Source organism: Bremia lactucae, linkage group LG7 (genome assembly GCF_004359215.1).
Source record: "Bremia lactucae strain SF5 linkage group LG7, whole genome shotgun sequence".
In the NCBI taxonomy this organism is placed as follows: Eukaryota; Oomycota; class Peronosporomycetes; order Peronosporales; family Peronosporaceae; genus Bremia; species Bremia lactucae.
The window spans coordinates 2286150-2303166 of NC_090616.1; the positions used below are offsets into that span (position 1 = coordinate 2286150).

At 44.0% G+C, this 17017-nt stretch overlaps 4 protein-coding genes across 4 annotated transcripts; 1 reads left to right on the forward strand and 3 right to left on the reverse strand.

Annotated features, from left to right (window-relative positions):
• Positions 1-7250: 7250 nt before the first annotated feature.
• On the forward strand, positions 7251-8369 carry CCR75_007834 (uncharacterized protein; the record flags this gene model as incomplete). The annotated part of the gene is made up of 1 exon (XM_067965890.1): positions 7251-8369. The coding sequence occupies one exon, from the start codon at positions 7251-7253 to the stop codon at positions 8367-8369; it is 1119 nt and encodes a 372-aa protein (XP_067816141.1).
• A 515-nt stretch (positions 8370-8884) lies between these two features.
• Positions 8885-9175, reverse strand: CCR75_007833 (uncharacterized protein; the record flags this gene model as incomplete). The annotated part of the gene is made up of 1 exon (XM_067965889.1): positions 8885-9175. One exon carries the CDS (start codon positions 9173-9175, stop codon positions 8885-8887), a length of 291 nt encoding a protein of 96 aa, XP_067816039.1.
• Positions 9176-11939: 2764 nt separating this feature from the next.
• On the reverse strand, positions 11940-13718 carry CCR75_007832 (uncharacterized protein; the record flags this gene model as incomplete). Its single annotated transcript, XM_067965888.1, has 1 exon — positions 11940-13718. One exon carries the CDS (start codon positions 13716-13718, stop codon positions 11940-11942), a length of 1779 nt encoding a protein of 592 aa, XP_067816040.1.
• A 436-nt stretch (positions 13719-14154) lies between these two features.
• CCR75_007831 (uncharacterized protein) lies at positions 14155-15815 on the reverse strand (the record flags this gene model as incomplete). The annotated part of the gene is made up of 5 exons (XM_067965887.1): positions 14155-14267; positions 14333-14934; positions 15006-15068; positions 15147-15243; positions 15284-15815. The coding sequence occupies 4 exons, from the start codon at positions 15813-15815 to the stop codon at positions 14610-14612; spliced, it is 1017 nt and encodes a 338-aa protein (XP_067816041.1). The 3' UTR covers positions 14155-14267; positions 14333-14609.
• Positions 15816-17017: the final 1202 nt, after the last annotated feature.

Below are 17017 nucleotides of genomic sequence, written 5' to 3' on the forward strand. Positions count from 1 at the left end.
TTTAACTGCCTCAGTCTCCAAGAGCTGAGTAGAAATTGGTGCTACCTGACTTCCAGCGAAGCACCTTCATTAACACCAGGCTGAGGGCTCTGGGTATAATGATGTGATGTTTGACATCCCGTCAACGTACTATCCAATGTGTTTGTAACGACATTTTTTCAGGAGCACATCCTTTCCGGTGTTCTGCGTAGAGTTCGCAACTGTGCGTGTACGCCAGTCTATCCATGGTTGGTACTTTGAAGTCATACGGACTCTCCATTCCTAGCACTGTGAACTTCTCTTTACAAGGGAAGTCACTAAAGCTGAAGGCGAGTTCTACCTGAACTCCCTCAGACTTAACGAGTGCGCCGTTCGCCAAGCGAACGAGCGCCTCTTCTCGCTTTCCATCCTGGCAAAGCGACCCAAACATCGCCGGCCTCTTTCTTAGAGCCACGAGTTTCACAAAAATTTCAGATGCACCCGGCTTCACTAGGGGAGGCATCACCTGGTCATTGCTTCCTTCTTGAGCGCTTATAGACCAGTAATGTCGAGGTCCGAAATTTTGAGACCCTGGGACTACGCTACCCACTTGTTTGACAACTCTGAACTTGGCGAGAGCTCTAGAGTCCACGTCAGTTAGGCATCCCGCCCCTTCTGTGCCCCCGCATTTACCGACCCCTCCGTGGTCGGGGCAGAACTCATGCGGCTCACACGCTGGTTATTGCCACCGCCCTTTGGAAAGGGAGTCCTCTTACTGGGTGTCGTTGCACCAGAAAGGACCCTGACATAGCAGCGAGCCATCACATGGCCACGCTTGCCATATTTTAAACAAACAATGTCTGCGTTGCCCAACTCCATTGGAGTGGTATCTGTCCTCTCGGACGACGGCTTATACCAAGCTGTTGCCGAGGCACTGTTGTAGGATTGAATCTCAACAAGAGCAATTTGAATTGCCTCTTCCATCGTCGACGGCACGTTTCTAAAAAGGGCCTGTCGCGATGAGCCATGACGTAGGTCGCTCATAAACGTGGGCACTTTAATGAGCTCCGGAATCGGACCTACCATAATGAAGGCCAGCAGCGAGCGCATCACGGCCCATACTCTTGCAGAGAGCGCTTTGCTTTTCGTGCCCCAAAGAAGCGCGCCTGAATTAACACCTCGTTGTTCGGAAGCTGATACATGGCGCGAATCTTTGTCTTCAAGATCGCCCATGTAATGAACGACTTACCGTACGCCAAAAGCGCCGAGTAAGCTCACTCCGAAGCCTTATCGGGCAGGTGCGACATGGCGGACGACACTATCCGGTTGTCGTCCTCGATGAAATGCGCCACACCGCCTTGTTCCACGGCTAAGAGCAAATGGACAATCGTGTGCGCTGCAGTTCCGTCTAATGAGGCGGGTCCATTTGAATTAGCCTCGGCTGACGCAGCCGAGTGGAGAGCATCTTAACAGTCCTGTTGAGAGCCTCGCTCCGAGCCACGTTGAACAGATGCGTAATGAATCGGTCAATTTCGAAGCGTGGATTCGCACCGAGTTATTACGATGATGAATTCGTCCATAACCGGCCGATGGACGGAAAGACGGACGTTGAAGTTCATAGAACGCATGCTTCTCAGGTTCTTACACTTATGCGAAAGCAAACGTTGTATGCAAATCTCAAGAAGTGTATATTCCTGCTAGTGAAATACCATTTCTTTGTTGCGTCGTTGGTAAACACGGCATGCGCCTGATCCCGAGAAGATCAAGGCAATAACCGACTCGCCAGTTCCAGTCGATGTCAAGAGGCCTAGAAAGTTTCTTGGATTAGCGGCGTACATACACAAGTACTCACAAAGTTATGCAGAGATGACAGTTTATCCGTCTCGTTTCTTGAAAAAAGACGAGAAATGGTTATGAACGCTGACTGTCAGCGCTCCTTTAAAGGTAGGAAAGATAAGCTTGATGCAATCGCCAAGATGGGCGATTTCAGATCAAGACTGACCATTCCATGAGGTCTGTGACGCCAGCGATTTTGCAATCGGCTGATCGTTAATGTAGTGCAATACGAACGGCACGGAGCGCATCGTCTGTTATCAATCATGTCAGCTGCATTCAGCTAAACGTAATAAAAAATGCACGTCAAGAAACTCCTTGCCATGAAATATACACTGGCTAGATATAGGGCCTACCTCCTTGGAGATAGATCGTATATACACACCATGCGTCATTACGCACGGCCGCAAATCGCCCACATCTCTCGCAAAGAATGGCGAGTTGGCTATATTTCTTAGCGGAGTATAACTTCTCCGTGCAATATAAAACTGGACGACTTAATTTTGTCACTGATGCGTTACCGAGCCGAGCCGATTTCAAGCGGGCTGCGCACCCTAACAGTAAAGATAATCCCACTGCTGCATCACTCGACAAGTGTTCTGTCAACCACGTTAAGGGACGATATAAAGATAGCCTACACAGAAGATATAATGATTCTGCGTTTGATGGATCATCTGACGAATCCATCTAATAAATATTTGAAAGATTTACCGGCTTTATATCGATCGTCATCAGATCGATACACAACGCACAAAGGCTAATTGTATTACACAACCGTTGCCGGCGACACTCCACGAGTCGTCGTCTCAACTCACAATGATTTCCGCTCCCGCATCACATGAGCGTCACACCAATAAGTGGGCATCGTGGACGCGAGAAAGCTTATCTCTCGGGAAGTCGCAACTTTTACTGGCCCCGCCAATACCGGAGTCGTTCGCTTGTACATTCGTGATTGCGAGGTGTGTCAACGAGTGGAGCCTAGCCCTCCATCGCGTGCACCTCTACAATCTCTACCACATCCGGCAGAGTGTTGGCAGTTTGTTTTTATGGACTTCGTCTTCGGATTTCCCGAAGACGGTCACAAAACGAATGGAATCCTTGTTTCTGTAGACAAATTCCGCAAGATGGTACATGTTGCTGCAGTACCAGAATCGATTGCAACTCCGGACTGTTTGTGTCCATGCCTTTTTTTGACACGGTATTTAAACTCCATAGTTTTACCCCGTGAGATGGTTTCCGATAGATACCCACAATTCACGGCAGAGTTTTGGCACTCGGTGTTTCGATCCCTCGGAACACGGCTACTATGTCAACTTCTGATCATCCGGAAACAGATGGTCAGACGGTACGCGTCAATCGCGTCCTCGAAGAGATACTTCGAGGTTACGCCCAATTCTATCCAAATTGGAGCGAGTTTATGCTGATGGTCGAATTCGCCATCAATAATTCGGTGCACGCGTCTACAACGAAAACCCACCCAATCAGATGGGTCATCTAGTTTAAGGGGATTTGGACTCGCACGAGCGAAACGAGTTCTGATTCATGCTCATCCAGCGTCGTGGTTACCGACGACGAGAATAATATCGATGTCGAATTAAGCGACATCGGAAAAGAAAACACTCAGCAATAGTGACGACACTATTGCATCAAAAAAATATAGAAAATACTAGCGATGATCCTTTGCTGAAACAGAGAAATTTCTCACTGAAGTGCGCACGAAGCGCACTGAAAAAGACAAAACAAATGAGTCAGCAGAACAATTTATGCTGACTCCACAATCAGTAATCCGTTTCGTTCAGAATTTTATTCTGCTACTGCGGTGGACCGTCAGAAACGGAACGCAGACAAACTTGAAGAGCAAATTATATTTTATTAAATATTAATGACCTAGTGTTACTCTGCTGTAAACTTACCTAAGCGTGTAGTCATGGTCGTAAACTACTACCCAAATTCATGGGGCCATTCCATGTACTGCATCGCAGAGGGTAATGCGTGCACAATAGAATTGATTCGTAGGATGCGAACGCATCCTACGTTTTATTTTGGTCGGCTCCACTCGTACCATCCGTACGCGGTTTCCTCCGCGGACGGATCTGACCACCCTTTTTAAGAATCTCTAAAAGCTTGTTGTAATCACACACCAGAATTTCATGTTACATCTTGAGTTCTCGTGGCGGATCCGAAGATCCTCGAACCGCGATGACCTGACGACAGCTTATCATGAAGAGCGTGATAATTCCGTTCGTACTCCATCACGGAGTACGTATTCTGCAAACGGTCTTCCAACCATTCGATATGGTGACCCTGCACCTATCTGCTCTAACGAAAGACGTCTGTAACGCTCGTGATCTGGACCCTCTCCTAATCCGTGGTGGCAGCGGTCGAGTTTTTCGACCTTCGACTCTAGTTTCTCGACCTTCGACGCTCGTTCCGACACAAACGTCGGAGCTAATTTTCCCTCCTTCTTCACAGCTATTGATTGTACTGCTTCCAATATACACTGTGGGAAGCATGCCAGCGCAGTTGATCTAGAGAATGTCTTAACCCACCGTAGGCTTTGGTTAAGACACCCCTTCTTCGGTTGAGGTATTATTGGTAGCTTTAGATTATCCCATTTTGTGATCTTGTAACGGGATAAAACCCAATTTTTACTCAAAGCCCCCGTTAGTACGCTTACAGTATTTAAGGGAACGGTCACCTCTCTAAAATAGGAAGTGCCCCTATCACTTGGGTGTGGTGCACATTGTGACCAACCCTTGGTATGCGATGTCGATAACGACATTCGTATTCGAAGGGATGACGGCTAGCGCCTTCCGTTTCGCGAGGTATCTAAGCAGGTATACTCGCAAATACATATTTGTGTTGATTTACAGAGATAACATAACGAATTTTTTTAAACTAGGTAGTTAAATCCAAATCGTATTAAATATTAATCAGTCTGAAAATCAACTTTCTACCTAGAAAGTGCGCACGTGAAGACACTCAGGGGAGCGAAGACAACAAAATGTCTCATCTCGCCCCTGAGAAGAAGCCGTGGCTTTTACCAGAACGGCTTATCAATAGCTTCGCTGGAGAGACTACTCCTCACAATAAATATCTCTTATTTATTGCGACAAAGCTACATGGCCTTGATCCCAGCGCGAAGAACTTTCGCGCTAAGGAAGATTTTCATCCCGATGCTTTTGTTAAGCATCTCTGTCCAAACCGGACTAGCATGGCCAATATGGCATCGTTATCTACGGTCGAACTTATTCGTTCGACCGCACTCCGTTCTATGTCACTTAGAAAGGAGTAGCTTTCACGCGAAACGTGATGCGTATTCCCACTGTCATCTGACATGTCCATGTTAAATGAAGGAAAAAATATGTGGTCCTTGGACGGACTTCAAAGTGCTACCAGGTGTAACGGGGGCACTACGACTTGTATTGCTTCAGTACAAGTCCACTTCGCACTGCTTCAGTTGCGTGTGGTGCCTTACGTTACTTCAAGTACACTAGTACGTGCAGAGGAAGACTTTTCTTTAAGGTAACTAGCTAAAAGAGGGTAAAATGAAAACTGTATTAATATAATTAAGTGTCTCTTCTTTCTATCTGTTAGCTCTAACTTAATTTTAACTAATACTCAACATGCAAGTGAATTCTTATCTTATCTTATCTTATCTGTCTCTCTCTTCTGTTTATCTCTACAGCTGATTAGTCTGCGTAATAAATAGATATAATGGTCTTTACCTATTTATGGATAAGAATTCTGAGCATTACTATATAAAGTAATATCCTCCAAATATTATCTACCTTTTAGATAGTATATTAATTAGCAACCTTTGTCTGTTAATTTCATGTAACGTTACACCCCGTTTCAGCTAAGGCTCGTTGTCATTCTATCTTTTAATGCTAACTATATTGTGACTAATACCAAAATACGTAATAAAGTCTTATCTGTCTCTCTCTTTGCGTGCGTCCAGCGCTGACTGGACCGCGGAGCTAGTAGATATAATGGTGTATCTCTACCCACTAATAAGCCCTTTAAATATTAGTATAAAAAGTAATATTTTCTCTATTATTATCCACCTTAAACATAATGTATTTATTAGCAACCTTTCAATGTTAATATTTATGCAACGATACCCCCGTTACATTTAGGCATACAATGCCTGGGCTATTTTAGCACGAGATCATAAAATGGTATAAAAAACTGAAGAAAAAAGTAAGGTTACGATCAAGACATTTATACAATCTTCTGATCTGGCAAAGTTATGAAACGACTTTTAAGTTATAATCATAATATCAGTATGTGAAGCCTTCTGTCCAGTTCAGTTAACAAATGACGCGCTTCCAACTTTCTAATTATACCATTCTAAACCGGCACTTTTGGTACTAACTGTACTGCTTCCAAAACACACTGTGTGAAGCATGTCAGCGCGTAAAATTCAAATCAGCTGCGAAGATTTGAATTATAGCAAGTATGGTGACGGTGACTGCCTCATGTTGCGAATAGGTTGCCAAATGTGAGGCCACAATGGTGCAGGTCTGAGTTTTTTTTTTTTTTGTACACATAATTCAGAGTGAGCAAAGGCAAGACAAATGCAGACTTGCCCTCAAATGTTTAAGGGAGGATTTTATTAACCGATGTTCTGGAATGATAAGTCATAAGAAACCGAACATAACCTGGCCACTCTAGAATCATAGTTAGCAATGTTAAGAAATGACTACCTGATTTTAAATTGGCAGCTTTTTGTCATTGGAGAATCTTCAACTGCAAGTATAGGCGATATTACTTTTATGTAAAAAGACGTTTGCTTCCTTTTAGAAGAGCACAAAAGATAAAGAAATGGTCCAAGCAAAGCGAAGAAATAAAGAAATTTGCGATCACGAGACTTCTATTCTGGCAAAGAAACGGCTCAGGAATTTTTGCCATGAGTCAGAATTTTAATACTTGGTGGATATTGATTTGATCATTTGCCGATAAGTTTCTTTCGTTTTCCAAGCCAGTCAATTCCAAGCCAATCATTTAAAGCGAAGAAATAAATACGTTTACTACCTCGAGATATTTATATAATCTTCTAATCTGGCAAAGAGACGGTACAAACATAAAAAGGCTTTAAGAAGTTATGGAATGAAGCCAGATTCAGATTTTCAAATACTATTCAATTGATCATTCGTAAATAAGTTTTTATCGTTTTCGTAGCCAGTCAATTCCAAGCCAATCAAAGAAAAACAAAAGTTTGCTACCTAGAGACAGTAATATGATCTTCTGATCTGGCAAAGAGACCGAAAAAGCAGCAAAAGCTTTCAGGATCTCACAACAGTGATTACGGACATGTTGGCATTCTTTCATTGGTCTAGATAAAATCAGGTAATATCCCAGTAGGCATAGAGCTACGTAAAGACCTAACAAAAAGATCCATTTCATATTTTGTCCTCTTTTCGACAAGCGCGTCCAGTCTTTCAATTATCGAACTCATGCCTTCAGTCTGTCTTCTTTCCGCCATTAACAAAAGTGCCCGAAAGTATGTCATGATACAATTCATCTTGATGCTGGCACTGGCACTTATGGCAGCCCACCCATTCGTTGGTGTAGTCGCTGGAACAATAAACGAGAAGCACCAAGCTGCTTCTTTCAGCGAAGCGCGATGGTTTCCACTCGAGAAATTCATGGAACTCTTCACTCGATCGAAGAAAACAATTCATATTGAAGTCAAGCCTGACGTCTCGGGCAAGTCCGTGCTCGTAAAACTATTTGCACGAAATCCGACAAATCCACCGATCAGTGGACCAACCAATTTCGCCTGGGAAAATGTCCCCACTCAACTCTCTCGCTTAAGCCATCATCAGCTCTCAAGCGAAGTATCAAGGCTTCGTGAACTTGTTGGCCATCACGTTCAGAAAGAGCTACAGGATGAAGCTGTAACAACCATATTGTTGAATCATTTTGGGATTCGAGGACTATCCGAGTATATCAATAAAGCCATGAATTTCCTAGATCTGCCAGAACCCCTTCACTGGCTTCATTCTAAAATGTTACAAACGTGGGCTCGAAACGACCTTTCGCCATCCGCGTTGGCATTTCAAATGTCTCCAAATGAAGGCACAAGAGACCATAAGGATTTTCTAGCATTTCCGAAATTGCTTTTTAAAAATTACCTTCACCTTCGTAATCCGAATAGCATTACTGCTCGTGAACTTGAGTACTCGGCCGCGATGCTTGAATGTTACGGTAATCCATTTCCAGATTACTCGGGTAAGGTTCTACCTGAAAAGGCAAGTAGCAACATATACAGCGCTGTGGCCGCCGACCTGGACGTGATCATTGATGATAGTGTCGATTTCTTGAATCAACGAAATATACGCACGCTGTTTGTCATTGCGTTTTACTACGCTGGCAAATTTGAAAATAAAGATCCGTTTGAATATGTCAAATATATGAGCAAACTCTTCGTAGATGACCATTTCACGCAAGCTGCCAAAGATTCATGGAATGCCATTGAAGCAAGTGACTTTGACTCGAGGATGACGGAATTTATCAAAATGACTCAAATGGAGCAGACAAAGTCGTTGCGTACAATGGTGTTACGGACGTAGCCACAATTTCCAAAAGCGATACACAAGCAAGCAGCATAGTACCTATGGCCGCCATCAATGTCCACGGATCCTGAGACTAACGTAGTACAGTTTGCGCAAAAAAAAATATTTTTAGATTTTGACAAATTTGTTCGTAATAAAAATTACGTTCTTTTAATATTTTCTTTTATGACAATGAAGACAGAAAACATTACGTTCGTGGCGCGTGGGTAGCTAGCTACGAACGTTGCGATGCCTTGACGACCGCAGGCTTTGAGACGCTCGTTATGCTTTATATCGCTAACACAGCGACTAGTCTTTTCTGTATGAACTTTTAGAAGCGTTTGATCTGCTGCGTACGATGACACTACCCTTTGCTAGTCTTATAATTGCGCTTTTTGATGCGATCGCGGGATGGTGTCGTACCTTGTCTACTCCCAACGGCGTCCTATTCTTTGCCATTTTAATTTATATGGGTCATGGCGTAGACAACCAGAAATTCTTCACCGATGCCGCAGCTACTCGACCCTTAAAGTCTAAGCAATAGACGCTGCAAGCGACTCAATCGACACGGGAGGTTTATTGATCCAATGAACTGCCCGTGTCGTGTCTGGATTCTCCACCTGAGCCAAAATTGCGTCTTCCTTTGACTCATGTCGCCATGGCTCCACCGCCCATGAAGCAATCCCTTCAGTGGCACTGTCAACATTTTCTAACGACGCTACTAGTGGCAATGCAACGCGCATCTGTCGTGGCGATTTGCCAAACGTGGCTGCATATTGTACTGCTTTTAGCTCCAATGGCACTTGGCCCGTCGCATCGTACATGGTATGTTGAGACCCCATATAATTCTTATCCAATCGAGCCACGGGCACTGGAGTGAATACTAACGGCTCTCTTCAAAGCGTGTTCTGGATCTCATCTTAATTGTTAGACGTATGTAATGGCCTAACGATCGGGGCATTGTAATAAAATCCTGCCATTGCCATTATAGTTTAAGCTTTTAGCAGAGCATGAAAGACGAATAAATAAATAATTTAACGATCAACAGACATTTATATATTTTTTCTGATCCCGCAAAATTGTGAAAAGTTATGAGCATGAGATCAGTATGGAAGCCAGCTGTCCAAATTAATTTATAAGACGACACTTCCATACTTCTAATTATACGCAAAGTCTGCGATTTGTCTTGCCTTCGGCTCACTCTGAATTATGTGTACGACTCAGACCAGCACCATTGTGGCCTCCTATTTGGCTACCTGATCGCGACATGAGGCTGTCGTCTCCACCATTTTGCTATTATTCAAAACTTCGCAGCTAATTTGGATTTTATGCGCTGACATGCTTCACACAGTTTGAATTGGAAGCAGTACAATCGATAAAGTAAACTTGTGTTTACATAACAGTAAAAATTTCTTTAGTTGCAGCTTGGAAGGTTATATCTCCTAGTGACAGAAGGCTGCCAATTTAATGTTCGGGTTATTATTTCATCAACATTGTTGGCTATTGATTTTCGAGTGGCCAGGTGACGTACAATATGACCGACTTTTGGTTAGTAAAATTACCCATTTACATGAAAGGCATGCTATGCCGGCACTTTTAGCTTTTAACTGAGCATAAAAGACAAAGAAATGGTCAAACAAATCGAATAAAGAATAAGTCACGATCAAGAGACATTTATATTGAGAAAAAATAGAAGGCTTCAGGAAATTTTGCAATGAAGCCCAAGTCAGAATTTCGAATACATCGTCCACCCATTAAGTTATAAGCTGTGGTTAAGGGGGATTATAACTTTAGGGGAGATAACTTAGTGGGGGATGCCTGTACTTGGTTTTTTGCTCGATCGTGAGTAAGTTTTTACCTTATATTAGCCAGTTAAATCCTAGCCAATTTTTTAATGCGAAGAAAGAAATAAGTATAAACACTAATTTAATCTTCCGATCTGTCAAGGAAACAGGAAAAGCATAAAAAGGTTTCATATTATCACGACATTTAGTACCGACATGTTCATTGGTCTAGTAGATACGATCATTTACATACAGTAGGCTTAGAGCTACCTAATGACCTAACGAAAAGATCCACTTCATACTGTGTCCTCTTTTCGACAAGTGCGTCCAGTCTTTAGATTATCGAGCTCATGCCTTCAGTCTGTCTTCTTTCCGCCATCAACACAACTGCCCGAAAGTATGTCATGATACAATTTATATTGATGCTGGCACTGGCACTTATGGCGGCCCACCCATTCGTTGGTGTAGTCGCTGGAACGCTGGACGAGAAGCACCAAGCTGCCCCTTTCATCGAAGCGCGAAGGGTTCCTTGAGACATTCATTGACCTTTTCACTCGACCGAAGAAAACGATACACGTTGAAGTCAAGCCCAGCGACACTGGCAAATCCGTGCTTTGGCACTGAAAATGTCTTCAAACAAAGGTAGAAGACGCTTCAAAGAATACGAAAAAATTCCGAGAATGCTTTTAATAAAATACGTTTACACTCGTAATCCGAAAAGCATTCAATGCCGCGATGTTCGAATGTTTTGGTAAGTAATTTTCGATACATCTCGATATAGGTTTAGCAGAGAAGGCACGTCATGGCAACACATTTAGCGCTGCAACTGCCATCCTGGACGTGTCAATTTTTTCGATGAACGAAAAATACGCTTGCTGCTTGTCATCGCGTCATACTACGCTGGCAAGCTTGAAATGAAGGATCCGGTTAAACGTGTCAACCGTAGGAGCACACTCTTCGAAGGTGCCGCCTTACGCCAAGCAGCCAAAGATTCTTGGAGTACCGCCAGAGGCGATGATTTTGACTCGAAGATGGAGACCTTGATCATTAAAATTTTAAAAGTTGCCGTGATAACGTAAGTTTTCGAGTTAAGCAACTGAAGACAAGTGGTGCTGACAAAATCGGTGCGGACAGTAGTACTGCTGCTGTAGCCACAACCATCTTAAACCTAACGTAATTCAAGTCGCGTCGCGCAACAAAAATATTTTATAGTTTGACTAGTTGTTTGTAATAGAAAATCAGTACTTTTAATACTTTCTTGCATGGAAACTAAGACGAAACACGTCAAGTTCGTAGCGCGTGGGTAATTACGAACGTTGCTGAGGCTTTAAGTCGCTCGACGCTTACGATCGGGGATAATGGCGTCGTACCTTGCCTACCTCAACGGTGTCCTATTTTTTGCCATTTAAATTATCATGCGTCGTGGCTAACAAGTGCTACTTGTTTATCTTATCGCCAAACTTTCAAGTAGAGTCTCTGATTCGATTCAAATGTAGACGCTTTCGAGTATAAATCGCATGCGTTCGAGTTCGTTTTGCAAAAAACTACAAAACAATCGAAGAAACTGCAACTTAACAACTACCAATCTTAAGTGTAACACACATTATTTACTTTACACGTAAAAAACCCTTCTAAAAGTACCTCGAAATCTGTTTCGAAAATCTACCAATCAAGAAAATCTAGTTACCAATATATTGTTGCCGTGATGAAATGGAAGCTAGCAGCACGTCAAAAACATGTCGATCAAGGTCTTTTTGATCACGAGACTTTATACACACTTGGCCTTCACCACGTCTCCTCTTATCTAATCAAACGTCACAAGATGGGAATCCATGCTACTTAATGCAATCGCAAACGCCTGCACAGGTGTAAACGGATGCGCATAGTCCATGGAATACACTTGTCGGTCCTGTGTCCGTCCAAATAGCATCAATGTCTTGTCCATTTCATTCGGATACGACAGCAAAAAATTCTTTACCGATGCCGCAGCAACACGACCTCCAAAGTCTAAACAATACGCTTCCAGCGACTCAATCCACACGGGCGGTTTATTAATTAAATGCACTGCCCGTGTCGTGTTTGGCATCTCCACTTGGGCCAAGAGTGTGTCTTCTTTTGTCTCAGGATGCCATGGTTCCACCGCCCATGACGCAATCCCAGTAAGCGCACTGTCAACATTCTCTAACGACGCCACTTGTGGCAATGCCACGCGCATTTGTCGTGGTGATTTGCCAAATGTAGCAGCATATTGAACGGCTCCTAGCTCCAATGGCACGTGACCCGTCGTATCGTACATGGTATATTGAGACCCCATATAATTCTTATCCAATCGCGCCACGGGCACGGGGGCATTCAAGGGGTAGTCCAATCCATTCACTTCCATCCCATGACTTGCAGCATCCAGATTCGTGGCAAGGGAAATGATAAAGCTCACCGACATGTCGTACTGTCGACGACGAACCGCCGTGCACAAGAGCGTGTCCGTATCCTGCGTATAGAGCTCATAGTTGCCACCTCCTCGAGTCCGAATGTAGCATTGCATCATCAGAGACAATGGTGGGGACGGTGCCATGAGAAATTGAGCGAGTAAGGAGCTATTGAGTCGTGCAGTCTGAATCAAGAGGTGACGGAGTGCGACGTCCGCTGGGGGAGGTGGCTCTACGGGTGCTTGATCACACGTAACTAGATGGTCTGCGGCGCTGGCTTTCTTCATAACAGCGACACAATACGGACACGTGACGTTCATTTCATTGGCCATGCGTTGCGCATGACGCGACGTTGCCAAGAGCGTAAATCCAATGGTTTCTCGACACATGGGACACGATCCGCGTTCACTTACCCATCGTTCAATACATTCCTTGCAAAAGATTTGGCCACAACATGTTGCTTCCGTGGCATTTGTAAACACTTCTTGACAAATGGCACATTCCAGCATCTTGCGAGTATTTTCAAGTGCTTCAAGCTGTTCATCGCGTGGCATTGGTTCTATGGAGGGGTACGCGAGGGTACTGACAAGGTTACTCGCGGCAAGCGCCGAGGCTGCGGTCCGTTGCCCCAAGTGGCGACTCTTAAGCGCCGAATGGATTTCAAAAAGCATATCCACGACGTCACCGACGCTGTGGTGGGGCTCCATAGGCTCGACTTCAGGTTCCGGCTGTTCCACGTCCATGACGTCGAGTTGGGAATTCGAAAAGAAGCGATTCCGTCGCAACAACGTGGGTTCTTCATCAATAATCATGTGTCGTTCACTCAGTCGATGAAAGCGTCTCGTACTACCCATGAGATCAACAAGACCTTCACCTTCCGCAAAGAAACTCGAGACTTCAATGTCCATGTCAAAGCGTTTGTGTCGTGGTGTAATACGAGGACTTGTGCGTGGGGAAAGAAGAATGAGCTCGCTTAACGTTCGTGTACGATGCATTTTGTTGCTATGTTTCGGTTCCGTGACAACACGGAGACGACGATGGGCAAAACGCGACGCTGCAATAGGAGCAGCACGAGCCTCGCCACTGCTGCTGTTGCTGCTGCGAGGACTGGACTCATTGGTCAAGCGACTCGGCGTCGACACGAATGTATTGGCCATTGCACACACACAAAGGGAAAGGTCTTGACCTGTCGAGACTTTAGACTTCCTACTGGAAGTGTGCAAAGAGAGAGAGACGGGAGTGATGGTCCGTGGGGTGTTGGAGTGAAATTTGCAAATGAGCAATGCGGAATTATAGTGTCGAGTTGTTGTATGGCAGGGACCGCGGAATTGGTGCTTCTATGGCGTGAGTGTAGTGAATCCAAGTGAATACATACTTGCCCTTCCCCTTGACTTCCGTCCTCCTCGAGTGTTGTAACTCCGTCTCTTCCACGCGTTTTGTGCTGAACCGAGTCGGAAATAAATGAAATAGTATGCGAAATTAAATACCGACTCTACGGCACAGACGTCCGAAGACGTGTTGAAATGTCGTGGCACTAATCATCGTGTGTAGCGCGTGCTGACAGTAGCAGCAGGTTGCGCCAGATGGTACGACTGCCTCTACGACGTTTTTCGTTTCGTGTGCGAGAACGACCTTGAAAAGAAACAGTGGCGCCACGAGAACTGGAAAAGGACGGGGTCGACGGTTACATTAGGGTAACCTGATGGGTGAGTCGAGGCAATGGCCATATTCTTTGCTAACGCTCGGTTCTGTAAACATTCTCGTGATGAAGACCAGAAAAAAGATACGACTTTTCGATGCGATTCTGTGCTAGTGAAACGCTAACGTCGACGCTTCGTGACGGATAATATGGAGCTTCCATGCCATGGCTCTACTTTTAGTCCTATGTTGCTACATTTAGAATAATATTACAAGAAAGGAATACCAGCCTGAATGTGGGAACCAGATTCATGGCAGCTCCGATATCTGATGCAACTTCGACAATATCGGTATTACTGGCGCGCCATTTCTGACATTTTAGTAACGTGAAGGATTCTACCGGTATGTGCCTATGGAGCACATTCATCAATAGTGACAATCTTCTCCTTCATTGCGTGATGAATTTCTTGGGAACTGAGGCCTATGCGACCGCGCCATAGCTTATACACACACAGAGGATCCTTGTTGTTAACCGCATCGAGCATGGCTTTCGCCTTGTCTTTGTCATTAAGAAGGCCAAACCAATCGCCACTCGGGTACACAATGCAAGCTGCAGCATATCGGTGGCCGCCGTAGTGGCTCGAAATCCACAAATTTAATGGCATCTTGGCCTCAGGTGCCAATTCTTTTAGCCATTGTAGTAATTTAGGACCTTTGCATCCGCATCGCTCGTCTCTTAAGTCAAGTAATATATCAGACGACATTCGTTTTAAACAGTGTTTGATGAAATAAATTAGAAAGTGCACCTAGAAGCATGACCGCACACCATCATATGGTACGCATGCTCCATGCGCGTGTACCGCAAATTTCTAAATTGAAAAAAAATGAAAGTGCACCTTGCATTATTATAATCTGTTTTGCATTTGAGAAGGCAAGATAACACTTACTGTTCATCCAGAAAAGCAATCAGGTCAAGATTTTTCTCAAGTGACTTATTTACCAACTTTTGTACTGCAAACGTGGACACATTATCAGCATATACAGCTACAAAAAAAAACAAGTAAAAAAAGAACTGGAAACTTACTATGGGATGGCGTAATGTTATGGACCCGCACGGAATCTGGGAATACCAAAATGTCATGTGCACCCTTTTCCAAATTTGTTTTAAAATTTAACGAGCTAGATTCAAAGTATGGAATTGCAGCGGTCATAAGTAGAGGACTTTTCCTTGCTTTTAAATTGTCACCACCATAATACGCCGTAAGCGCCGCCATGTATGAGCTCAAAATATGCTCATGCGTCTGATCCAGCTTGGCTGGCCATGCCTTTGGATCAACATTTACCGGCTCCACGATCGCAAGGTGGCGATAATACATTCGCATCGAGCCTTCAATAAAAAGAGAATTTTTTGCCATGTCTTTGTCGGAGACTGGTCGTCGGTCTAATCTCTTGGCACGACGTTCGGCGATTTCCTTGGCCGTCAGACGCGTGCCCATCTGCACACCGCCATTGCTAAAGAAGTTAACGCGGCATTCAAAGAAACGGCGACGCAAAGGACGATGCAAGACGGCACAGTTGGTGGTAAGAGGTGCGAATACCTTCGAGGCTTTTTTCATTATTGGCCATTGCAGACACCGTGTTGTACCATGTAATTGGTACCCATCATGTCACAATACATTTGCGTATCTCGCTTCAGTGACAAAGCTCTGGCTATTATGTATTGACATGCTGTGCAACTATGCCACTAAAAATCAGTTCATTTTGCCAAGTTCAGTGTCGACGAAAATTCAGGTGTATGTTCAAATGTTAATTTTATGATTACGCAAAATAGCCCTGCAAACGTCAGAGGAAAGTCCATGGCACCGTCTCGCTCTCCCTCGTCGTAATTTTTTTAAGATAAATTGTTTGATTGCATTCTGTTAGCCACGTGATTAAAAAAAGCAACGAAAGAGAGACCAGATGGTAGTAGTACCCGATGAAACGGCATTTGCGTCTGCGGCTGTCATGGTTCCATTGTCGTAATTTTGAAGGGCCTTTGAAATATATTCCCTACTCGATTTAAACCCTCTTTTACAAATAACTGTATTTAGGATTTAGAAGACCTAGATAAGGACAGTTACGGGTGTAGCCACGCTGCATGACGTAATTTCGATGAACTGCTGTCGACATGTCTTTAAGAATCGCAAAGAACATAAACATTTTGTATTTGTGATTGTCGAGTGGCGCTTGCTGACAAGCACAACATCCATCGCAAATACTCACGGTAAGGCCGATTTTAGCCGCTTTTAAAGCCCATAATCAAGATACAAAACGTTCGCGGATGCAGTTTTTAAAAATAAAATGTGTTAGTAAGCTATCACGAATACTGCTTCTATCAGAGCATGTTGAAGCTCATGATGTCGATATCTCGACTGCTAGGCTGAACGTAATCAGCGTAGTCACAACCGATCGACTAGGCCAGCGAAATAGTATCCAGCGGATGCACATAAGAGGCGTCTATTGTGCGAGTGAGTTGGCCAAAGGAACGAAATCTCGATTATGTCACGGTTTGTAAGAAATACCCCATGCTCATTAAGCTTAAGAATACACAAGTCTGAAGATTAGATGCGTCTGACAAAATAATGCATCAGCATGCATACATGTTTAAATAAAAATGAGCAGGACAAATATTGAGTTCATGGAATTGCTTAAAGCTCCTAAGAACCAGGTTTCACATTAACTTCAAAATATTTTTATTGGAATCCATATTAATGAATACAATGTCATGTCAAGTCGCAATCATTGTTGTTGCAAATCCAAGAGCAATTCTACCACCCCC